This window comes from Macaca thibetana, chromosome 6, assembly GCF_024542745.1.
Source record: "Macaca thibetana thibetana isolate TM-01 chromosome 6, ASM2454274v1, whole genome shotgun sequence".
Taxonomy (NCBI): domain Eukaryota; kingdom Metazoa; phylum Chordata; class Mammalia; order Primates; family Cercopithecidae; genus Macaca; species Macaca thibetana.
Window position 1 is genome coordinate 106,100,349 of NC_065583.1, and position 27,031 is coordinate 106,127,379.

The 27,031-nt window shown below is 38.9% G+C and overlaps 1 protein-coding gene across 2 annotated transcripts; it reads right to left on the reverse strand.

The window, feature by feature from the left end:
* Positions 1–185: 185 nt before the first annotated feature.
* Positions 186–27,031, reverse strand: HMGCR (3-hydroxy-3-methylglutaryl-CoA reductase). 2 transcript variants are annotated; one of them, XM_050794458.1, is made up of 20 exons: positions 26,748–27,031; positions 20,888–21,075; positions 19,366–19,477; positions 18,998–19,085; positions 17,671–17,755; positions 16,012–16,117; positions 13,401–13,507; positions 13,174–13,290; positions 12,601–12,761; positions 12,235–12,482; positions 11,948–12,126; positions 7,863–8,057; positions 7,340–7,498; positions 7,031–7,188; positions 6,123–6,228; positions 3,440–3,610; positions 2,955–3,095; positions 2,711–2,869; positions 2,127–2,281; positions 186–1,978 (listed from the first exon to the last, which is right to left on the reverse strand). In XM_050794458.1, the coding sequence occupies exons 1-20, from the start codon at positions 26,782–26,784 to the stop codon at positions 1,924–1,926; spliced, it is 2,727 nt and encodes a 908-aa protein (XP_050650415.1). In that variant the 5' UTR covers positions 26,785–27,031; the 3' UTR covers positions 186–1,923. The 2 variants fall into 2 exon arrangements, with proteins under 2 accessions (XP_050650415.1, XP_050650416.1); XM_050794459.1 differs by lacking the exon at positions 26,748–27,031 and adding an exon at positions 26,067–26,442.

Sequence of the window (27,031 nt, forward strand, 5' to 3'; positions counted from 1 at the left end):
AAATGCTCTAAGAAAGCTGATTTTAATGCAATAGAATACTGCTATCAATGTTTTAGAGTTTGAGAATGGTCATGTGACTCCTCGCATGAATTACAGGTTACTACTATGACCAGACTTTACAAGCTTCCAGACCTCAGGCAGGGCTAGGATTAATCCAAAGAAAAAAAGGTTACTGCTTACACTTATTGGTATTAACTTCCTTTTCATTATTTACTAAAACTAGAAAAAAAGTATTCTATAACAAAATGTATACAATATAGTAATTGTACAAAACATTAATTTAGCAAGATATTAATTACAGTCCTAAAATGAACACTCAACATATTTTTCACTGCCACTTCCATGAAAAGCTCAGAAAAAGAGTCACTGGCTAAAAAGTCACAACAAAAACAATTTAGGCTTTACGTACAATGGAAAAGGTAAATCTTCCACAATAACACTGCAGACGCAATCACTAAGAGGCTCTCCATGCTGCCGTGGTTTACTGGAATGTTCTTCAGAGTCCATCTTCTACAAGAGACATCATCAGCTTTCCAAGACCAACACTTGAAGCATTAGATGTAATACAAAATAAGGAGTTCTTTATTATTTATACAAAACTTGTACATTAAAAAAAAATTAAGATTCAATAACTCTGCTGATCCCCTGAGGAAGCTAAGAGCGTTCATGGGTCCATCAAAGAGCCCTCTGTAAATGTTTCAGTCACCAACCTCCTGGCCACAGGAACTAGGCCATTCACGTGGCTCCTTCACTGGCTCTGAAAGTTGACTTTCCCCTTCATTAGGCTCCGCAAGCAAGCCAGGGTTTCCTGGACAACCTTAAAGAACATTATCTTCTCTGGCCCAAGCTAGAGTATTTTATCAGTACACAAGTTGATTTTTATTTCTTGAACACTTCCAATAAACTAGCATAAGAAGGTTTATTACAACATATACAGATTTGATACAGTTTACAAAAAAAAAAAAAAGCTAGATTTTTCAACTAAATAAAAATGTCTCTTAAGCAATTAAAGTTGGCTTAGAGAAATGGTATTTTTCTTTCAAAACTGTGTTTCTCCATTGATTTCTAAGGTCCCAGTCTTGCTTGCATTTGACACTCACCCTCATCTAAGCAACATTTAAGAGCTCTGATATCTTTAGTAATGAATACAAAACCCTGTGTTTCTTAAAAGCCTAATGCTGAAAGACATGTTATAGCCAATCTAGACAAACATTTATATTTAAACAAAAGGCCTCTCTGAACAAATAGCCTGCAGAGATAAATGCAGTGATTTGTTTTCCTGACAGAACTATTTAGCACGTTTAACACATTATTCTGTAGTGTGGGAATAAGTGTTTCTTCCCTTGAAGAAAACAGGTCCCCTTCTGAAGAATAATGCTGATTACCCCCCAAAATCAAAATAGACCAGCACCAAATGAAGAATTAATTTACAAATATGAACTTAGCTCTTACTTCTTGTAAGTTCTACATCCCAGACTTAATAAATTAACTACAAAATCAGGAGTTTCGTCAGCTATAGTATAATTTTAAAATCCATTTTCAATCGGCAGGGGTGAAGGAGAAAGTCAATTGCACTGATCACCATGAACTTCAAGAATTTCATCAAAACTTTTTTCCCAGCTTGTATTTGCCTTCAGAGGTGAGCTGTAGATTACCATCTTTGATGCTTTAACGTACAATATTCTTGTTGAAATCTTTCCAAAGAGCACAGCATGTAAAGCACTAAACTGTGTTCAGATCTGAGGAATCTGCATGGAAAGAACCTGAGACCTCTCTGAAAGAGTCAAAAACCAAGTGGTTGTCTCAGTGATCACATCTATTCATCCTCAACAAGCCAATGCATTGAGCTTTTTTAATTCACAGATTTTATGTTAGTCCTTTCGAACCCAATGCCCGTGTTCCAGTTCAGAACTGTCAAGCTATTCAAGCTGTCTTCTTAGTGCAAGCTCCTTGGAGGTCTTGTAAGTTGATCTTCGACCTATGGTAGAAAATGACAAAGTAGCAATATATAAACATCAGGAATGTAGAATTTTAACTTGGGACTACAGTAGCTGAGTAGTAAGTTTTTACACTGCATATTTTTTGAAATATAGGGAAAACATGTTAAATATATCTTTAGGTATTACCTGTTGTGAATCATATGACTTTTGACAAGATGTCCTGCTGCCAATGCTGCCATAAGTGACAATTCCCCAGCCATTACGGTCCCGCACACAATTCGGGCAAGCTGCCGGGCATTTTCCCCAGGATTATCTTTGCATGCTCCTTGAACACCTAGCATCTGTAGCCAGAGAGAGACACAGCAAGATTCACCCTTAAAATCATGAACAATTTCTTACTCAATCAACTAAAAACAGGGCAACTATAAATGGCATTAGAATAGAACTAGACTCCACTGGACGTACTAACTTTCCAAGACTTGACAGCCACGACTGACAGTGCATAACACCATAGCTAACATCATATTCACAGCCTCACTGGCAGTACCCTTTACTCAGTAGATGAACATTCATCTGCTCTCTTCATCTACTTTCTTATCTAAGCATAAGCTGAAACATGCCTATTTGGACACAATGGATTAGGCTGATATGACAAAAGAGTTTTGAAAAGACCAATTAAAATATAGAGGTGAGTGATACATAGTCTCAGCTAGAAAGAGAAACCCAGAGTTGGAACTAGACGTGTGGACTCTATGCCTGATACATCATACCTGCAAACAGGCTTGCTGAGGTAGCAGGTTGGTCCCACCGCCCACCGTTCCTATCTCTATAGATGGCATGGTGCAGCTGATATATAAATCTTCATTTGTGGGGCCACTTGCTTCCATTAAAGTAATACAGTTTGAACTACCAACATTCTGTGCTGCATCCTGGAAAAAAGAAAAGAAAAAATCTACAATATACTTCTTTCACTCAGAAAGACGTAACAAGGGAAGTGGAGGCTGAAGAGCTCACCTGTCCACAGGCAATGTAGATGGCAGTGACAATGTTTGCTGCATGGGCGTTGTAGCCTCCTATGCTCCCAGCCATGGCAGAGCCCACTAAATTCTTGTTAATGTTGACCTCAATCATAGCGTCTGTGGTAGTCTTTAATACCTAGAAAACAGAGCTGTGTACATTTAGATGTTCCTCTAGAAGGTTCAGGGGAATGTTACCCAAATCTATCTTTCTGCACCTGCAGAAAACAAAGTTTAGATGTGGCCCCATTCAAGTTCTGTCCTCCATTAAAAAATAATAATTAAAAAAAAATCAGTAAAGTTTGCTCCTATGGATTAGATACACATAGGCAGGTGGCAAGGTACAACAGCCATCTTTGATGGAAAACACTGTCCCATATATTTAACTTTATTTAAAATGTTAATACTCCTTTACCCTAGTTTTAAATACAATTAAAGATGATTACAAAATAAAAAAGATAAGTTATCTATCCAGTCACTCACTTCTCTGACAACCTTGGCTGGAATGACAGCTTCACAAACAACAGATTTTCCTCTTCCCTCTATCCAGTTTATAGCAGCAGGTTTCTTGTCGGTACAATAGTTACCACTAACAGCTAGAATCTGCATTTCAGGGAAATACTCATGAAGTTTTGAAAGTGCTTTCTCTGTACCCTGTTAACAAGAACGCAAAACACACACATATTAAAATGCATGAAATATTCATCCTTATGAGAAGAATTTATTTGTATCTATGATATATTTCTAAGTGTAATAACTATACTTCAAAGAAACTGAGCACAAAAGTAACAGCTGTTTTATTAACCATCACAATTACTTTCTTGGTCAGGTATAGATTCCTAATGTGTTTCTTTCTCGGTAAGAAAACCAAGTTCTTTGTAGTCATTGTTGAATAGGATGTAGATAAAAAATGATAATGTTAAAAATACTCAATAAGGATACTTATATTTATATGTCACTGGGGAATGAGTAATAAATTCCATCTTCTAATTATTCAGCTGTTACCTAAAACCCCAAAGAGTAAAGAGAAGTGAGTCATAAGAGTTGATCTTGTGAGGTGGAAAGTCATTGAGCTTTAATATTACATAAAACACAAATAAGCTTTCCAATGACTTCCAATTAAATAGAATTAATTCAATTAACGACTCATACCTCAATAACCCAAAACATACTTATTGGCAATTTAAAAAATAATTTTATTGTGGTAAAACACATAAAATTTACCATCCTACCCATTTTTAGGTATACAGTGGTAAGTATATTCACACTGCGATGCAACAAATACCCAGCACTCTTTTTTTTTTTAAAGTTTTGGGATATATGCACAGAATGTGCAGGTTTGTTACATGGGTATACATGTGCCATGGTGGTTTGCTGCACCCATCAACCTGTCATATAGATTTTTTTTTTTTTTTTTTTTTTTTTGAGACGGAGTCTCACGCTCTTGCCCAGGCTGGAGTGCAGTGGCGCGATCTCGGCTCACTGCAAGCTCCGCCTCCCGGGTTCCCGCCATTCTCCTGCCTCAGCCTCCTGAGTAGCTGGGACTACAGGCGCCCGCCACCGCGCCCGGCTAATTTTTTGTATTTTTAGTAGAGACGGGGTTTCACTGTGGTCTCGATCTCCTGACCTTGTGATCCGCCCGCCTCGGCCTCCCAAAGTGCTGGGATTACAGGCTTGAGCCACCGCGCCCGGCCGCCTGTCATATAGATTTTAAGCCCCACATGCATTAGGTATTTGTGCTAATGCTCTTCCCCTTGCCCCCAACCCCCCGACATGCCTCGGTGTGTGTTGTTCCCCTCCCTGTGTTCGTGTGTTCTCACTGTTCAACTCCCACTTACAAGTGAGAAGGTGTGGTGTTTGGTTTTCTGTTCCTGTGTTAGTTTGCTGAGGATGATGGTTTCCAGGCTCATCCATGTCCCTGCAAAGGACATGATCTCATTCCTTTTTTATGGCTGCATGGTATTCCATGGTGTATATGTGCCACATTTTCTTTATCCAGTTTATCATTGATGGGCATTTGGGCCGGTTCCATGTCTTTGCTCCCAGAACTCTTTTCATCTCATAAAACAAAAACTCTGTACTTACTAAATAACAACCACCCATTTTCCCCTTCCCCAAACCCATGATAACCACCATTCTACTTTCTGTCTCTATGAATTTGACTATTCTGGACACCTGATTCAAGTGGAATAATATAGTATTTGTCTTTTTGTGACTGGTTTATTTCATTTAGCATAAAGTCATCAACGTTTATCCATGTTGTATCATGTGCTATAATTTCCTCCCTTTTTAAAGCTGAGTAATATTCCATTTTATATAGACATATACATACACACACATACAAATACATCTAATTTGTTGTCCATTCATCTAACAATGAACACTTAGGTTGATTCCAGTTCATGGCTATTATGAAAAATGCTGCTACAAACATAGGTGTACAAATATCTCTTTGAGAACTGCTTTCAGTTCTTTTGGGTATATGCCCAGAAGTGCAACTGCTGGATCATATGGTAATTCTATTTTTAAGTTGTTGAACTGCCATACTGTTTATTGGCAATGCTCCTTGACTTTTGATAGGTTTATTAGACTGTAAACCCCACATAAGTAGAAAATATCCTAAATTCAAAACGGACAGACGAACGGACGGGCAGACAGATGGATGAATGGAGTCAGGGTCTTGCTACATTGCCCAAGCTGGCCTCAAGCTCCTAGGCTCAAGCTAACTTCCCGCCTCAGCCTACCATGTAGCGAGGACCACAGGTATGTGCCACTATGCCCAGCTATTTTTTTTTTATTGCTTGTAGAGATGGCATGTCACTGTGTTGCCCAGGCTGGTCTTAAACTCCAGACCCCAAGCAATCTCCTTGCCTTGGCCTCCCAAAGTACTGGGATTATATTGCTGTTCTTAAAGACGAATCTTGAAGTCTCTGGAAGAGGTCAGCTTCAAAGGTGGTCTCTTGACTAGATAAAGTTTTGAAATGTCAACACTAAGACTGTTCCCAGTCCTGAGTAAACTCAGGATATGTGTAATGCCAAGTCTAAATTAAATCTATCAAATGTAAGGAATACCAATCAACAAATGCCTGATTGATATAACATGAGTTATATCAATCAATATTTACCTTTTAATAAAAGTACTTTCAGATACTCTGCCTACACTTACCTTTGAAATCATGTTCATCCCCATGGCATCCCCTGACCTGGACTGGAAACGGATATAAAGGTTGCGTCCAGCTATACTTGTATGAAGTTTCTGTAGACGTGCAAATCTATAAATAAAAGATGCAAAGATTGTATTTTATTCTTTATTTATTTATTTATTTTTCTGAGATGGAGTCTCGCTCTGTCACCCAGGCTGGAGTGCAATGGCGTGATCTCAGCTCACTGCAACATCCACCTCCCAGGTTCAAGAAATTCTCCTGCCTTAGCCTCCTGAGTAGCTGGGATTACAGGCGCGGGCCACCATGCCCAGCCAATTTTTGTATTTTGAATAGAGACAGGGTTTCGCCATGTCAGTCAGGCTGGTCTCGAACTCCTGGCCTCAAGTGATCTGCCTGCCTTGGCCTCCCAAAGTGTTGGGCTTACAGGCATGAGCCACTGCGCCCAGTCACAATTATTTCTTAAACTTACACAGTTCACATAAAAACAAATGTGTTAGCTTGAACTATATTGTGGTTATCATTTGTATTGATTATGCTACTTTATAAATTTAATTTTCTTTATTTAAAGTAAGTCTATTATACTAATACTTCTCTCCTATCTGGAAAATCTTTTTTTCTAAGACAGTTCTCTCCTAGGCAAAGTAACAGTCTAATCAAAATTACTAGCTCACACTTTTTTTTTTTTCTTACTAATTTACCTCTGTGGAGCTATTCATTTGAATCAAGATTCTTTTTTTCCCCCCAACCAAGCATAAATATTACTTATTTTAAATGAATAGCTTTAAAGTTGATATTCTGTTATGTGCTCTTAAGGAGGTAATATGTTAACAATTATGTTCGGTAATCACAGAAAATGAAACTGGTTCTAAAATAAATAGATATAAATGTACATACAAATCCACTCACACACCTGCTAGTGCTGTCAAATGCCTCCTTTATCACTGCGAACCCTTCAGATGTTTCGAGCCAGGCTTTCACTTCTGCAGAGTCACAAGCACGTGGAAGACGCACAACTGGGCCACGAGTCATCCCATCTGCAAGGACTCGGCTGCTGGCACCTCCACCAAGCTACACAGTATATGTTAGAGAAGCAAGCACATGTTACCCAAAAACGCTCATGCTTGACCCAAAAGGTATCAACTAATTGTCCTTAAAACTCTTCTCATTGCCTTGCCCATGATGTATTTTAAAACTGGCAAATATATAAATGCCAACTTACACCTATTGCTCTGCAGCCTCTATTGGTGCTGGCCACAAGACAACCTTCTGTTGTTGCCATTGGAACCTGAAATTCTTTTCCATCCAAGCAAAGGGGTCCTGCTACTCCAACAGGGATGGGCATATATCCAATAACATTCTCACAACAAGCTCCCATCACCTACAAGGTAAAGTCAGGCACCAAATGAAAATCTATATAGTAAAATGCACAAAAACTCATCTCAGCTTGTCATTAATAACTATCTTCAAACATAATCCTTTAGTATGTATTCTTTTTAAACAAAATTTTTAATTTACCTTTAAAAAGTGTTTAAAATACTAAAATCTTTGAGTAATGACTGTAAAAACAGGAAAAATATTTTTGTTTTCTATGACCTACATCATAAGCAGAATAAAAAATTAGGGTAAAATGATTTAAAAGGAAAATGTTTTATAAAACTATGTACATACACGAAACTAATCAAGAAAAGAAAAAGATTAAAAACATACAAAGCAAACCTCTCTTAATCAAGAAAACAACTTACCAAGGAGTAATTATAATCCCTGTAAGGTAGGTACTGGAGAGAAGAAGGTTCTGAAAGCTTTTTGGAAAGTAACTGTCTGCGAATAGATACACCACGCTCATGAGTTTCCATCAGAGTTTCCAACTTGTAGGCTGGGATATGCTTAGCATTGACTAACTGGATGATCTCAGCATCACTAAGGAATTTTGCACCTTTCTAAAGAAATGGAGAAAAAAATGAAATTGGGGTTAGAGAGAGAGATGAAACAGAAGGCTTGAAAGACTATAGTTCATGTTATAAACCATTTAATACAAACAATGCTAAGTTAAAATAATGTAATTTTTAAATTAAATCACTGTAGTTTTTAATTAAAAGATACCTCCGGGGCCGGGCGCGGTGGCTCAAGCCTGTAATCCCAGCACTTTGGGAGGCCGAGACGGGCGGATCACGAGGTCAGGAGATCAAGACCATCCTGGCTAACACGGTGAAACCTCGTCTCTACTAAAAAATACAAAAAACTAGCCGGGCGAGGTAGCGGGCGCCTGTAGTCCCAGCTACTCGGGAGGCTGAGGCAGGAGAACGGCGTAAACCCGGGAGGCGGAGCTTGCAGTGAGCTGAGATCCGGCCACTGCACTCCAGCCTGGGCAACAGAGCGAGACTCTCTCAAAACAAAACAAAACAAAACAAAACAAAGATACCTCCGCAAAATAACAATTCATTTAATACAAAAAATGCCAAACAAAAATAATATAAATACCATATCATTAGATTTTACAATACAAAGACAGGCTTGCACTAATACACCGTAAAAAGAAAAATAAATGTGAATTTAGCAAGGTTTCAAGTGTGTGTCAGATGTAACAGCTATTGTTTAAACTCTAGTAAACTTTCTATTTTTAATATCCTGAACAGGCAAGATATTCACATGGTTTAAAAACTAAATATTGGCCGGGCGCGGTGGCTCAAGCCTGTAATCCCAGCACTTTGGGAGGCCGAGACGGGCGGATCACAAGGTCAGGAGATCGAGACCATCCTGGCTAACACGGCGAAACCCCGTCTCTACTAAAAACACACACACAAAAAAAAGAATTAGCCGGGCGAGGTGGCGGCGCCTGTGGTCCCAGCTACTCGGGAGGCTGAGGCAGGAGAATGGCGGGAACCCGGGAGGCGGAGCTTGCAGTGAGCTGAGATCTGGCCACTGCACTCCAGCCTGGGCGACAGAGCGAGACTCCATCTCAAAAAAAAAAAAAAAAACTAAATATTAAAAGAGATATAACAAAAAGTCTTCATCCCATCTCTGTCTACCATCTGCCCAGTTCTTTGCTAACTACACATAAATAGGTACCGCTATTTTATTGTGTATCCATCCAGACTTTTTTATGCATGATTATAAATACACACACACACACACACACACACACACACACACACGCACGCATATATATGGGTATAAATTCACACAAGTGTTGGGCCAAAGGGTATGAACATTTATAATCTTATAAATTTTTATAATTTTTACAACTTTATTAATTTGAATTAACACTGTCCAATTGCCTTCTCACCACCAATGTAAGAAAAGACCTTTCCAGGTTGGGGGCAGTGGCTCACGCCTATAATCCCAGCACCTTGGGAGGCCAAGATGGGCAGATCACCCGAGGTCCAGAGTTCGAGACCAGCCTGACAAACATGGAGAAACCCCGTCTCTACTAAAAATAAAAAATTAGCCAGGCGTGGTGGCACATGCCTGCAATCCCAGCTACTTGGGAGGCTGAGGCAGGAGAATCAACTGAACCTGGGAGGCAGAGGTTGCGGTGAGTCAAGATCACGCCACTGCACTCCAGCCTGGGCAACAACAGCAAAACTCCTTCTCAAAAGAAACAAACAACAACAACAACAAAAAAAAAAAACAAGAAAAGACTTTTCCCGACAACCTCAATAGAGTATGTTATTAAACCCTGGGATTATTGCCAATCTGATGAGTAAAAATATCTCAAGTACAATTTTAATTTGCAGTTCTCTTAGGATGAAGTTAATCACCTTTTCACATTTTTAAGAGCCACATGTACTTTTTTCCTGACAATAGACTGATTATATTATCTGCTTTTAAAAAATTAGATAAAAATTTAGTCTCATCAGTTTGCAGGAGCTTTTTATATATTAGAGATTAGCCCTTTAGCCTTAAACATAAATTGCCAATATTTTCTCTTGGTTTATTAGCTGTCTCTTGACTCTGCTTGTGGTGGTGATATACATACATATGCATACATACATATATACACACACATTCACAGTCACCACCTTCCACAAAACTGGTACCAGTAATTCAATTTTGTGACTACTACCTGTGGATTTATTCAAGGATCTTCTTTGCAAACACTAATATTAGTCTAATTTTTCAAAAGAATAGTAAGATAAACATTAGCTGGTGTATGTATTGTCAATGAAAATTCATTCATTCTCTTAAAGTTTACTGAGCACCTATGAAATCCAAAGCCTTCTCAAGACATGGACTTAGCCTTCTAAGAGCCTGATGTCTAATAATGGAGATATTCATGTAAATATGATATAAGCAACAAAGTACAACTGCCATTAAAAATGCACAGTCTCTATATAAAGGATGCTTCAGAAAAGAAAGGTTACTTCTGTTTGGCGGAATTGAGATAGATTTCATAGATGCTAGCATTTGCCCTGAAGGTGTGAACACCTGGAGATGGGGAGGCATGTCAGATGACAAAAACAATAGAAACCCAGAGTTGGGAACTGCGTTTAAAGAACAATGACTAAATTCAGGCCGGGCGCGGTGGCTCAAGCCTGTAATCCCAGCACTTTGGGAGGCCGAGACGGGCGGATCACGAGGTCAGGAGATCGAGACCATCCTGGCTAACACAATGAAACCCCGTCTCCACTAAAAATACAAAAAAAAAAATTAGCCGGGCGTGGTGGCGGCGCCTGTAGTCCCAGCTACTCGGGAGGCTGAGGCAGGAGAATGGCGTGAACCCGGGAGGCGGAGCTTGCAGTGAGCCGAGATCGCGCCACTGCACTCCAGCCCGGGCTACAGAGCGAGACTCCGTCTCAAAAAAAAAAAAAAAAAAAAAAAAAAGAACAATGACTAAATTCAGCTAAAAAGTATATGATTAAAGAATGCAGGCCGGGCGTGCAGTGGCTCATGCCTGTAATCCCAGCACTTTGGGAGGCCAAGGCAGACAGACCACTTGAGGCCAGGAGTTTGAGACCAGCCTGGCCAACATGGTGAAACCCCATCTCTGCTAAAAATACAAAAACTAGCCAGACATGGTGGCACGTGCCTGTAATCCCAGTTACTCAGGAGGCTGATACACAAGAATCACTTGAACCTGGGAGGTGGAGGTTGCAGTGACCAAGATGGTGCCACTATACTCCAGCCTGGGTGACAGAATGACACTCTGTCTCCCAAAATAATAATAATAATAAAATAAAATTTCATTTGTCAAGTATACCTCAATAAAACTGGTGAAAAATTGCATTTTACCAATAAACGTATTAAAATATATTTAAAAGAAAGAATTAACCATATTAAGCAGACATGGATGGAACATGATTATTTGCATGAAAGCATGAGTAGACTGATATGGTCATGTAGGTAGAAGACCCTGTTCAAATCTCAGAAAAAAAAGCAAGCTTCCTCATGGGTATCAAGCTTACAAAATAAAACAAAAACTTTCTTGTATCTTTGAAACTTGTCTCTGTGTTAAACTCTTTCTAGGCCTCAACACACCTATGAGAATACAGTAGTCGCTCATCTCTATGATAAAACAGTAATAAACTAGAAAGAGTTTTGACTCTGGAGTCAGAAAATCTTGGACCCTGCTATCAGCTTTACCATTTCCTAGATGTACTACTTGGGGAAATTAAACATACTGGAACCTCAACGTTCTCATCGAGAAAACAGATAATTCTACCTACCTCTCAAGATTGTGGGAAATAAAGAAAGAAGATAGTATCTGTTAGTTATGTTACACGGTGCCCAGAACTTAGCTGTAGTGTTCAGCAGATACTAGATTTTTCTTCCTTGAAAAAGCTCCTTTGTAATGAAAACTGCCACGTTGGAGTTTATGTATCATCCTCACCTCTGCATTCCCAAGTATCTGCAGACATTCTTCGTTAGGCCGAGGTTCCCTGGGAAGCTCAATTTCAGGTTCCTGTGTCACCAGTACTGACGAAGTATCGAGTAAGGAGGCGTTACCAACCACAAATGTAGCTTTGTTTGGGGTATCTGTTTCAGCCACTAAGGGTTTTATAACCTCAACTGTTCAAGAGATCAAAAGAAATCTCACAACACGGCACAAAATTTTGAAAACAGACTATTTTTTGAAGAAGCAATGAAGGACTGAAAGTGAAGAGAATAACAAGTTACCTTTTCTTTCTCGGTTTATCCCTGTCTCTTCCTCTATTGAATCACACTTCTGGTTATTTCTGACCAGCACAGGTTCACGTCTACAACAGTTGTCTGGGACTTTCTTTTGTGTCACTACAGGAGATGTGATAGGGTTTTTTAACGAGAGTGTAGATTCTGTCTCTGCTTGTTCAAAGAAGATGTACTTGACAGCCAGAAGGAGAGCTAAACTTAGGGTAATAACTTGTTCAATATCCATGCTGATCATTCTAAATAAAAGAAAGCAAATTAAAATATTATTCAGAAATGTAAAGGACACAATCTGAACTTATATTAGCATAGAGTACTATGATTAATATATCACAAAGTAGATATCAGTTAACTTACTTAGAGAGATAAAATTGCCAGAGGGAAACACTTGGTTCAATTCTCTTAGACACATTTTCATCCAGTCCTAAAGAAACCTTAGAAGTATCTGCTGTACTGTTTTGAGGAGAAGGATCAGCTATCCAGCGACTGTGAGCATGAACAAGAACCAAGCCTAGAGACTGAAATAAAATTTTAAAAATAATGTATCCTCTGCATATCAACAGAACTTAAATTTCTTATCCCTAGCAAATGGACAACCAGACATTATCTCTCATAGCTTCCTCTTACCATGAAAAAGAAAGCCCCAAGCTTGCTATGCAACTAAATAAAGTAGTGACCCCACTGAACTACTGAAAACATCCCAAAGAACAGGCTTTCAAAGGGAGATAAGGTGGAGGAACTTAAAAAGTTTGCTTAGGAGAGAGGGGCTAATAAAGACCAGGAGCCTCAAAGAAATGAACACATTAAGAAAAAAAGGAAGAAGGGGGTGCAATATCATCGAATGGGCCAAAAATTGTAGAAAATAAGAAATCTTAAAAGAATGAGATTGGAAGTGAGGATACTAAAAGGAGAAGAAAACTATGTCATTACCATAATCATCTTGACCCTCTGAGTTACAGGATTTGGCTTATTTTCTTCTTCTTCTAAAACTCGGGCAAAATGGCTGAGCTGCCAAATTGGACGACCCTCGCGGCTTTCCCGAGAAAGCTACAAATTAAGTCAGTGTAACATTAGAAGGTACTGATTCTGTTCAGGTAAACTGAGGTAAGCAGAAATATTACTCTTCTACTAGTGCCATATGTAAGAACTGGTCTTACCTCTAATACCAAGGACACACAAGCTGGGAAGAAAGTCATGAACACGAAGTAGTTGGCAAGAACTGACATGCAGCCAAAGCAGCACATAATTTCAAGCTGACGAACCCCTGGTTAGAGAAAAATTAAAGATATAACTAGTAAAGTGTGTGTATTTTTGATGCTGCATGTATCACAAGGATATATTTGTCTTCCTGCAGGCAGACAAATACATGAAAATATCAATACACTAAGCTCCTTGCCATTTACTGGAAATAGAATTAGCAACTCAGAGGTGATGCCAAGCCTTAGGGAACAGCAGGAATAACCACAGAACTGTAAGTCCCTCAAGGGCAAAGCTCTTGCCTTCTCCCATGTCCCCAATATCACAATGCCAGGGAGAATCGTAGTGTTTAATACACAACTGATAAACATATGTGTTTCCAACTCCTTTTTGTCAAGCAGTAGTGCCTTGTTATGAAATATGGAGCGTGCAGGCTACTCTGACGGAGCAAAACCCCAGTTACACTATTGATTTAATCCCACTTGTTAGGAGAAAAGCAATTTGCCAATTAACCAAGGATTTTTTATATAAGTAGAATATCCTGCCAGTTATGCCAGTCCTGATATAAGATCAAAATAATTATTTTTTGTGTACCAACAAACTCTAATTTCAATATAACTTCTATGATGGCTACTGAAGTTCTTATAATTTTGGTTATTTCATTGATCTGTTTGGAAAATGATATAATACAAAATGGCAACTCAAGATTAAAAATTAACAAACATAATCCACTACAAAATGCTTAAGGTATCATTTGGTAATCTCAAATAGAAAACAACCGAATTATAGAGGCTAGAAGAGACCTTAGATTACCACCAAATCCTTCTCTCTCACTTTACAAATAACCTTGAGCATAATAAAAAACATATTTCTGATGTCAAACATAACAATGCTTTGAAACATAAATTTAAATTGTCCTATAAAAACTGCTCACAAAAACTCAAAGTTGTATTTTATTTCCTAAATTTTAAGATATCATTTGACTGACTAGAACAAGCATATATTGTATATTTTTAATTCCACAATTACCCTCAAATGTGGAAATTCAAGAGGCTACACAATCACAATAACAAAAGCATTATAAATCAAACTACATTTTAAACGGTAGCTGAATATAATCTTTTCACACTTGAGGCCATCGAAACCATACTTGACCAATGCTTTCCTGACTTGACTATCTACTATTTCTCTCTGCACAATATTCACTCATGTTGTTGCCATATGCTCTCCAGGCATTCTTCCTTACTTTGTCCCCAGATAAGTCTCTCTATACACCAAGAAACAGCACCAATCCACATGCATCCAAGAAGCTAAGACTTTCTACTTTTTGTACTGGCTTTTTCAAAGGGTTACTTCCAAGTTAATATGTATTAAATCTGTCCTTTTCTACCCTAACCCAAATCTCTATTTACACCATTTCTGTATGGCTGTAAATGTCTCACTGCCTTCTCCAACCACAAATCTAATCACTTCCTTTGTCTACTTTTCTGACCATATCATGACAAAACTCATCGCCCAACTGCTTTTCACATCATTATTATTTCAATGAATAACCCCGTGGTTTCATGGCCCAACTATTACTTCCTGGCGAATCCTCTTCTCATATATTCTTTTGTTTGAATAAAATCATACAAGTACATTTTCACCTGATCAACATTTTTTCTTGAGTGTAGTGCTGGTTACATGGCTATGTCATTATCAAAACTCATAAAATTGTACTCCCAAAAGTAAATTTTAAGGTAAGTAAATTTTTAAAATTAAAAAATATTTTATCTGCTAAATAAAATCTTTGTTGAATAAAAGAAATAACTAAATAATAATTTACTCTCAGAAAGTTAGAAGCAATATTACATTTTTAAAATACTATCCACTGAAAAGGCCTAAACTAATGACAGTAATTTACACCCTTAAAAGTTAGATAATTTACTTCTGAAAGAATGAGGCATCTCACTGAGGGCTCTAAGGTACCAGGAAATACACAGTAGTTAACTAAGTATGGTCTTTACGAGAAAGTCACAAAATATAGTCCTAATGATTAGGAGACCTTCACACACCATAATATATTCCTTCTGGCAAATTTCCATGCCAGGCTGTAATTTTTATTCTACATAATGAAGTCCTATGTTTGATATTAGTATCTAATTCTCTACTATCCAAATTAAGAATGAAGAAACATGTGTTGAAGCTAATGCTGGGTGCTTGCTGAGATGTACTGCTTACTACTGGATTAATATTTCCAATCACCTTATTAGGTGAATCTTACTCAGATCTGTCCAATTCCTGACTCTTTTCTCCCTACATGATAATTAAAACACAAAAAACCAAGCCACCAGTTGAGTCTAAGTAACAGCAGGGCCTGGAAGGTGTCTTCCAGACCAACCTTGGAATGCAATGTTGGTTAAAAAACCAAACAAAAGAAAGCAAATGAACAAAAATGTCACAAATATAATTAAAAATTTTAAGAGTAATTTAAAAGTCAGAATTTAACAATAAATAATACAAATCCAAGATGTTCTTTTTCCTCTTTAGTGACATACCTATTTTAAAATATGGCAAAAATTGCTTACAAACCTGACATGGTACCAACTCCAATCACAAGACATTCAACAAGAGCATCGAGGGTAAACGTTGGACCTAAAATTGCCATTCCACGAGCAATATTTTCCCTTACTTCATCCTAAAACGGATCAAACATATCAATGAGGGCAAGGGACAAAATAACTTTTTTAAATGTTAGAGCATCCTATGGCTTATATTAATATCAAATTACTATTCAAAGAGTAAAATATACAATATGATAAAACTAACAGGTATTCAAGATAGAAAGTGTGATGGTATTATGACGGATTTAAAAATGAATTTTTTTTTTCTTTTTTGAAATGGAGTCTCACTTTGTTTCCCAGGCTGGAGTGCAACATGCAATGGCTCGATCTTGGTTCACTGCAACCTCCGCCTCCTGGGTTCAAGCGATTCTCCTGCCTCAGCCTCCCGAGTAGCTGGGATTACAGGCACCCACCACCATGCCCAGCTAATTTTTGTATTTTTAGTAGAGACAGGGTTTCACCACGTTGGCCAGGCTGATCTCAAACTCCTGACCTCAGGTGATCTGCCTGCCTCGGCCTCCCGAAGTGCTGGGATTACAGGGGTGAGCCACTGCACCCAGCCAAATTTTTAAAGAAGAACATATAGTGCCCTGATTCCCTTTCCACTGAATAAGATATTTCTTAGGAATATTCCTTTGAGGTCGCGCATTAACTCTGTCATTTAAATCCCACATAATTAAACCCTATAACATTCTATATTTTTGCCTACCATGGCAGAAGCTTAGTTGCAAATTTTTTATGAGATCATATTAGTATTAATAAAACCAAACTCATTTCCTTGTTAACATGTTCAAATGACCATACACATTTATCAATAAATGATCAGGGCAGAATTGTGTACTATTTTATACTCAAAATGCTCTGATATAATATTGTTAAAAAGGTTAGGTTCTTCAAAGTGACTAATGAACATTAAGAAGAAACTTAAAATAGGAAATAACGCTAGTGTTAATTTAAGGGGTTTAAAAATAAGTCTGACCAGGCACGGTGGCTCACATCTTTAATCCCAGCACTTTGGGAGGCCGAGGTGGGTGGATCACTTGAGGTCAGGAATTAAAGACCAGCCCGGCCAACATGGCAAAACTCCGTCTCTACTAAAAACACAAAAATTAGCCGGGGATGGTGGTGCACACCTGTAATACCAGCTACTCAGGTGGCTGAGGCTCTGAAGACTCCCTTGAACCCAGGAGAAGGTTGCGGTGAGCCACGATCTCGCCACTGCACTCCAGCCTGGGCGACAGTGAGACTACATCTCAAATCAATCAATCAATCAATCAATCAGCCCTGGGGTTCTCTTCCATTAGATCCTGTTCTGCTCTCTGATGTGTTTCACTAGGAAAATACTCTTATTTACCCAAAAATTATTACCATAATTTTTGAAAACTTTCAAAAAGAAAAATGGAGGCAATTCAAAATTCCAGTAGCTACAGAATCATAATTGAGTTGTTAGATAAAGGGGACTGTTCCTGGGGCACTTATAGAGACCAGTCTTGGGACTTGAGAATTAAACTTAAAACTTTGGGCAATTCTTAAATCCTGGACTATGAAGAAACTATTAATCCTTCCTATTAATGTAAACTGAAAAAAAGAATACTATTCACACTGCTATCTTATAAATAATACTTACCTGTGAGTTGGAACTGAGGGCAAACTTTGCTAATGCACTTGCTCTGGAAAGGTCAATCAGAAGTAGGAAAAAGGGCAAAGCTTCACTGGAAAAGAACAAAATGATCAGATAAATTTAATGAGAAAAAGTATGATTTTAAAAAAATTCTTTTTAGAACAAAACCTTTCCCCCTCTATATTGTATGATCCTGTAGTATGTGTACCTTTCTGCAGACAAAAAGGTATACCCTATATTTCTTTGGTATCCTCAAAGCTAAACATAACAGTTGCTCAAAATATTTGTTAAAAATATTTTTAATGTTAAAATGTAAGTATATTTACATTTAAACACCTTTTGGTAATTTTGTATCAAAAGATCATCCTTGGTAAAAAGTACCTCCTTGGATTACCATTAGGGAAAAAAAGTAGAATATATAAAAATTTTCATTAATCACCACCTGTGGAAGGATAAACTAAACAAACTCTCTGGAAACTAAATTGGCAATGACAGCACTAAAAAGCTCTTAAAAAAAAAAAAAAAAAAAGCAAAGCTCTAAAAAAAGCAAAACCACTGTCTCACTCCTAGGAATGTATCTGAAGAAAATGATTATGAATATGAACAAAAATGTAGTTACAAAAACATTCATCACAGTTGTTATTAATGAAAAAAATTAAATAACCTAACAGTCCAACATTAGATGATTAATAAACTACAAGATGTTTAGACAGAAGAGAATACGTATAGCCATTACAAACAATTTAGTTTAACATTAAGGACACGGAGGCCGGGCACAATGGCTCACGTCTATAATCCTAGCACTTTAGGAGGCCAAGGCAGGCAGATCACTTGAGGTCAGGAGTTGGAGACCAGCCTGACCAACATGGCGAAAAACAGTCTCTACTAAAAATACAAAAATTAGATGGGCATGGTGGCAGGTGCCTGTAATCCCAGCTACTCAGGAGGCTGAGGCAGGAGAACTGCTTGAACCCAGGAGGTGGAGGTTGCAGTGAGCCAGGATCATGCCATTACACTCCAGACTGGGTGATGAGAGCGAAACTCCGTCTCAAACAAAAAAGGACAGGGAAAGATGTTGATAAACTATTATTATGCATAAAGAAATTATAAAACAATATATATGATGTCAGATATTTTCTTTAAGTATAAAAACAGTAGAAAAGGATATATGCCAAAATGTTAATAGTTAAGAAAATTAGCTAATAGTAAAATTATACAAAAAAATTCCCCTTATTTTCTTAACTTTTGAAAATGTGTGCCTTAGCAGCATGGGGAAGAAAAGTTTTTTAAAATGTATTTTGACAGAAAGTATATTTAGGTTTTAAATACTTACTTCAAGCCTGTCAATTCTTTGTCTAAGAAGTGAATGACAACTGTACTGAATACAAAGCTTGAGAAAATTGTGAAGAGGCCAGCAATACCTAAAATGACAAAAGTTCAATACTGAAAAACTTTTATCCTTTACTACACAAATAATAACAGTCTCACACAGTATTCTGAGATAATACTAGTTTTCTCCAAATTATTAAGGTCTCAAATGTCAGAATGTCTAACTGCCAATAATAAGGAAACTATTAAATGCATGCAGCACACTTTCAGCAACACACATATTTCCAAATACATGATTTGAATGAACAGGTTTATTTCTACAGCACATCAAAAATCTCATGACACCAGAAGTTAAACATGTAAAACTATTACCCAAAATGTATTTTGATCCAAGTTGACGTAAATTCTGGAACTGGAAGTAAATATACAGGATTGCTATGCATCGTGTTATTGTCAGAATTATAATGTCACTGCTCAAAACATCCTAATAGGAGAGAAAGAAAAGGAAATTCCAATAGCTCTGACTTTTAAAATAAGCAATCAAAACTAAGAATTTTTATTTTGCATGTGCAATTCATTTATATATTGTCATGAGAACATAAATGTAAGCACAATACAAGTCCAATAAAAATATCAAACATGCAAATCAAAAATTAAATCCAACTTTTAATCAAACCACTGTGGTAAGTCAATACATCACTGCAATTTTTTTTTTTTTTTTTTTTGAGACAGGGTTACATGCTGTTACCCAGGCTGGAGTACAGTGGTGCAATCACAGCTCACTGCAGCCTCAACCTCCCAGGTTCAAGGGATCCTCCTGCCATGGCCTCCAAACTGGCAGGACTACAGGTGCATGCTACTACATCCAGATAATTTTTTAATTTTTTTTTTTTTTTGAGACGGAGTCTGGCTCTGTTGCCCAGGCTGGAGTACAGTGGCGCGATCTCGGCTTACTGCAAGCTCCGCCTCCCGGGTTCACGCCATTCTCCTGCCTCAGCCTCCCAAGTAGCTGGGATTACAGGCGCCCGCCACCACGCCCGGCTAGTTTTTTGTATTTTTTAGTAGAGACACGGGTTTCACCATGTTAGCCAGGATGGTCTCGATCCCCTGACCTCATGATCCACCTGCCTTGGCCTCCCAAAGTGCTGGGATTACAGGCGTGAGCCACTGCGCCCAGCCTTTAATTTTTTTAAAAGACTTGGTCTTACTATGTTGCCCAGGTTGTCCAGGCTGGTCTTGAACTCCTGGGCTCAAACAATTCTCCTGCTTTGGCCTCCAAAAGTGTTGGGATTACAGGCATGAGTCACTATACCTGGCCCACACTCATTTTTGACTATTAGTTACTTATAAAAGATGTATTTCTCAAATAAAGTCAATTACACTCATTTGTGAAGAGAACGCAAAATAATAGTATTTCCAGTGCATTCCATATAAACAGAAATTTGAGGTAAGTTCCTACATACTAAAGATTTTACTCGGCCAAGCGCGGTGGCTCACGCCTGTAATCCCAGCACTTTGGGAGGCCGAGGCGGGGGGGATCATGAGGTCAGGAGATCGAAACCATCCTGGCTAACACGGTGAAACCTCGTCTCTATTAAAAATACAAAAAATTAGCCGGGTGTGGTGGCGGGCGCCTATAGTCCCAGCTACTCTGGAGGCTGAGGCAGGAGAATGGCATGAACCCGGGAGGCGGAGCTTGCAGTGAGCCGAGATCGTGCCACTGAATTCCAGCCTGGGCGACAGAGGGAGACTCCCTCTCAAAAAAAAAAAAAATATTTTACTCATAACTTTTAAAAATTATGTGGTCCCTAAAGGGACCATATAAGGACTTAAGGGCTCTTTAGAAATTGAAAATGTAATTTACTTTAGTCAATATCAAATTAACTTCACTAACCTCTTCAAACTTTGGACATTCATAATTCCAACCACAGATCTTACTGTTACCAGTAAACATGTTCATGGACATCATGCAGATGGTCAGTGTCACTGTTCCCACTATGACTTCCCAGGGATGGGAGGCCACGAAGAGGCCATGCATTCGAAAAAGTCTTGACAACATTGTAGATACAGAATCCGTGGATCCTGGAAGGAATATCAAGTGTGAACACTTAGTATACAGCTCATTGTATTTTTAGGAAAAGATTTTAAGGAAGAGTGTGCTATACAGCTCACTGTAGTTTTAGGAAAAGATTTTAAGGAAAAGTATGCTATAAACCCTGCTTTGTATGCACAGTGTCCTATACATATGACTATTTGATACTGTTCCTTATAATTCTGGAAAATAATTATAAAATTAAGAGAACTATGTTATTACTTCTTCACTCAAACAATAAATCCTTCACTACTCACTGGCAACCAACTTTAAAGCAGCCATTTCTTAAAAATTATATGAATTCAAACATTTAAGATAAACTTGACCTTATTACCTGAGCCTTGCAAGTAGAAGAGCAATCAAGCAGAAAACACAAGTGAGAAACAGCTATTCACATTTTCTAATTACCGAAATATAAAATGCATGTTAAGTATCTTCTTCATCATCTACATTCTGATTACACAAAAGGTAAACACCAAAGAATCTACTTGTTGAGTGTCCTGCTATAAATCATGTTAGTTTATAAGATCCTCAAGGGCAGGGACCTCTTGTACTTTTTCATTCCATAAAACATACGGCAGAATGTCACTAGCAAAAGGATGTTTAATAAAACCTTCCTAACATTGCTGTCAACAGAAAAAGTCTTTTCTGATAGATGTTTCTACATTAATAAAACAGGGTAAGAATTTTGCTGTGGTGGCTGCTTTTCTTCTAGCAGAATCATCAACAATAGTGCTAGAAGACCAGTAGAAAAGCATTAGACATGAAAAGCTCCCAACTTTCACAACTAATCAAAAGCTAGAACAGTAGTAGAAGAGGATGACTGGCTGAAGTATCTGTATGTGGCATTCAAAAAAATTCCCAATAGAACACATAGAAGATTTTGATCTAGTGACTACCATGACTAAATTTCCTGTTTGCTAAATACTAATTCTGATATTCTATTTTGAAAAAATCTTATATTACCATTGGTCTCCACAAATAAACCTACAAGTCTTACTTCTTTCACTGAAATTAATGCCTATGATAAAGCATATTAGTAACCCGCAAAAATCAACAAAAAGACTTTAAAAGTAAGCTCATTAACTGCCACACTAGCAAGAATTCAAATGAATCTCACATTTAGTAATAACTAAGAAAGTGATTCATCTGTTGAAGACAGACTATAAAAAGGCAATCAAGTAAGAGAAAGAAAGCATTTATCTATTTATAAAGGGTTGGGGAAAGACCAAAAAAAAAAAGAGTAGCTTTAAGGAACCAAAGCAAGTATCAAGTGTCATCTCTCACTGCATCACTCCATGTTCTCTACATTTCAGCCATACCACGCCACTAGCTGAATAGTTTTCAAACCGTTGATCCACAACAACTGGATCAATTACATCATGACATCAATTTCGTCAATAAGAACAAACATTTTTAAATAAAATTAAATAGAAAACAATATTATAAAAAATAGCTGTTGGGTAAGCCAGGTAGTATGGGTAGGTATTATTTCTTAAAACTATGTTTCAAGAAACTATCCATATATAAGTGTGTGTCTGGCTTTTAAATTAACATGTATTTCCTACCGTGGGTCAGTTTTAAAAAGCTGGCAGTACCTAAAGGAATATAAATGTGGCATGTACCTGCCTGTGTTTACTCATGCTTTTTCAGCCTTCCACCCTGAGTCTTATTCATCAATTTACCCTCCAGCACCTTGCACTCACACATAGCATTGCTCAACAAATGCTGGCTTAAATTCTTAAACTATAGTAGCATGTGTTTTATGACACATCTTGAAACAGATCTAAAGATGACTTTTTTTTAAGGCACCTAGATATGGATGTAACCCATGCCCTCTAGTTTAAGGCTAAATGCAGAGCATTCAGGGAATATATTAATGGGGTATGGGAAGGAGAAACATTTTACATACAGGTTGAGTATCCCTTATCCAAAATGCTTGGGACCAGAAGTGTTTTAGATTTGGGATGTTTTCGAATTTTGTAATATCTGCATTACATTTACTAGCTTAGCATCCCTAATCCAAAATCCAAAATCCAAATTCCAAATGCTGCAATGAGCATTTCCTTTGAGTGTCAGGTTGGTGCTCAAGAAATTTCAGATTTTGGAGCATTTCGGATTTCAGATCTTCAGATTAGAGACAGTCAACTTGGAACTATCCTGGAAAACGTACAACAGCAACAAAATACTTTCTATTAAATTAGCAGGTACTTGGACTTAAAATATTGGAAATCTTTAATCAAATCTTAGATTTGAACCCTACTTAATTATAACCAAAAGACTCACTAAAAGTAAAAGGCTAGATTTTCATGATGGTATTCTATCACATAATTTCTGTCTTACATTTAAAACACAACTCTACCAAGTGTTCTACAGGATCAACTAGCATCGAAGTTCCAGAAAGTAAATTAACTATGTGTTTCAAAATTAGGTCAAAATTATTTCTAACTCTCTTTCCCTGCAAAAAAACACTTCAGCTCAGATTTTTCCTCATTATGCCAATCAGATTCCATTATTATTAAAAAGTTAATTCATTTGAATTAAAATCTTAGCTGCAACCCTGTAGGAACACTAACTTGTGAACAAATTGGTTTAACATCATAAACCCATAATTATACATTAGACACATTATGTATTCCCTCAAAAGATTTTATGTGGCATTGTAATTCTGGGACTTTTTTCCCAGGTGTAAAGTCATCTTTGCAATATTCAAGGAAAAAAATTACACATGACCCTGTCAGCCACCCCTAAACACAGAAAACCCCACCTATTTGGAAACAAACAGAGCAATCTTATAAGGGTGTGTCAAAAGCAACCATAATTATAAACAATCTCATTTCTCATGAACATCCTCCCCATTGCCCTGTGATTATGCAAAGCATTTACATGCCATAGAATCCAATCTTCCACCTTCATCAGCAGTTGCAAATGGAACAAGCAGGCTACAGGATAGCTCCTGCAAATTGAGTTGACAGTATTTATGCAACACTGCAATAAAAATTAATTTCACTTAAAGAAACAAAACAAATAGGCAAGGTATGCCTTACTTATTCAGACTAAAAAGTATGCTCCAAACATTTTACGGATTCTTTAAAAGAATGGATAATTCTTAAATGTCAATCCAATCTGCTACAGAAACCACCTACCATGACCAACTGCAGAAAAGGATGTTTTGGCATCCTACTTCCTCCTACTCAGCACTCCGCCTGCATTGCACATTCCAGTATTTGATTATATACTGTCTTACAGTGTTCTCAAATTAATTAAATGTGTACATTTTGTCTCTTTGAAGGCAAGAACTGCATCTTATATGGCAGTCATTTTCAATCCCAAGAGGATCTAGCATTCTGCTGCTCAAGCTGGTATTCCAGAAAGAAGGAAAAAAAAAAAAAATCTTGCACTGGCAATCAGGAAACCTGGATTCTATACCCAATTAGCTCACATTCTATTACATGCTGTTTTTATGTCATATCTCTTCTCTTCATTCACTTATGAAGAAGCTAGAGCTCCAAAGTTCTCTGACAAAGATAAGTATTAAATGGAATCATATGAAACTGCTATTTTTGTAGGTTAGCTGAATTTTAAATACTGGCAATTTCACATGGGTCAACCTAAGTAGACCATGTGATTCCATAATGTGGCTATCTATAGTCTAGAAACTAGACCATAAAGGAATAATACAAAGAGTGTGTGCATGCAGGCATACTCACTTATCTTGAAATGGTTATCCCAAACACCTGACAATTTTCATGTTAATGCTGTAACCTATGTGCAATTTTGTTTAACCTTCATGTTACTAATTCCCATTTGTCTTGACCACCAAGTTTATCGTAAGTTCTGGAAGAACACTACAACAAAGCAGGCCTGCAAAATCCAGTCTATGCCCAAAGTAATGTCCAGGCCTTTGCTAGATTATCTCTAAATTGCAAAATGCCTTTCATTGCATGGAGACGAAAATAAATTCATAAGTAAACAAAAAGTACATTCTCTACCTTGTGGGACGCCGAAAACATGCACATTTAGTATAGCCCAGAAATAAATGTTTCCTAGGACTCTGCAGGACCATGTCTAAGAAGGCATATCCTCAAATCCTGAAATATTTCAAACGACTACTTAAGAATGAAGTACATCGACCTCCTCCTACTGCAGAAATTAACTGTTCTATATTTTTATCTCCAAGATACATTTTTCCTAAAAGAACATCAGCACCAAGGAGACTACGCCCCTTACCAAAAAAAAAAAAAAAAAGAAGAAGAATCTTTTGAGTCCTTGTGCGAATCCCCACGTTGGGTTCCGCATCCTCTCAAGCCGTTCTCCTGTAAATAACCGGACACATCTACACCAATCCACGGTTCTTTATGGCTCTAAGTTAGTTAGCAGCATTTACAGAGATCTTTCCCGTCACGTAAAAGAAAGGAGCTAACGAACAGCAGCTCCTGGGCGTGAATGCCCGGATCTAGCAGGCGCGCTTCTCCCGTCTGCCCTGCGAGCTGCCAACCCAGAAGCCCCACAGACCCCTAGCATTTCTCGAATCCAGGGGCCTCCGAGGTCACCCTGCCTGACACCCTTTCTGCCCCGATTACCGCGACAATGCAGCCAGCACTGCCTACTTTGAACACGGCCGATGAACGCGGCTACGCTCCGCGGGTCCACAGATGATGACCGCAGTCACCAAGAGGCCAGACCGCCGCCCGCCTCTCAAGCCCAGTTCGGGACCCTGGGTTCCTCCGGCACTGGTGCCGGTCGCCGCTCGGCCTGCCGGGCCTCAAGGACATTCCTTGCAGTCCAAGAGGGTCCGGGCCGCCACACCAACAAAGCGCAACCGCAGCACCCTCCAGGTCCGCAGGAGCTGCCGGCAGCCACTTCCCAGGGCCGAGGGAAGCTCCAGAATTGCCACCAAAATAGCCCAAACCCCGCTCCCACCCATCTCGCCCCGCTCCCCGCCGCCCCGGCCCCGCTTCTCGGCCACCACCCGCCTCACCTCCAGATCTCACTAGAGGCCACCAAACCCCGGCGCCGGTGCTCCGCCCGTCTCCAGTCAACGGAGACACGGAGCGGAAGGAACATTCGCCTTACGCACGCGTGGAGCCGGACGAGCCTTCGACCAATAAAAGAGGATCGTTCGATTGTCTAGCCAATCGCCTGGGGGCTGCTCGGCCTGACGGCGCTACGTCACGAACGGTCGCCTTAACAACCGCCCACAGCTCTCTGCAGGGCCAAGAACAGGCACCGCACCATCTCTCACCACGGCCCGGCCAACCAATAGCGGTTCGAGTCCCAGCAGTAGGGCCTGCCTATTGGCCCTAGAGCCGTGGGGGCGCAAGCATGGCAGCTGCCTAGGCGAAGGCGATAGGGGACCTGGCGGGTGGAGTGTCCCACAGCCCCAGGGCCTGACCCGTGGTCGTCCTGGCTGTGAGAGTACTGTGGGAGGCAGTTATAGGAAGCAGAATTGAGCGTGAGGGAAAACGCAGGGTCAGGTCGATGACTGAAAGCTCAGTTACTAGCGCGGGAGAGATGGAGGGAAGTGGAGGCGGCCATGAAAAAAAGAGGAGTATAAAAAAGGGAAGGTGGCAGCGACGGGCACCTCAAACCTATAACTGGCCGGTAGCCGAAACCAGCGGTTTCCCGAGATTTACCCGTTAGTGTAAATGGCTCCGGTTACCTGCATCTCTCTGTCTTGTGTAGGACATCCATTGCATGCTGGATTCTCTCTGAAATGTGCCTCTCCTGCGTCTTCTCTGCGTTCCTTCTGCTCTCCACCTGGTGCAGGGCTTTATTATCTCTTACTTAAAACAGTGCAATAGCCTCTCCAAACTGGTCTTCCCAGTCTTAGACGCATTCACTTTCCAACCTCTCCTGCACAACTCCCACACGCAGTATGTGGCATACTACTTCCTATTATGCCATAGACCCAGATCAGCGTTTCTCATTGTCTACTGGATTAAA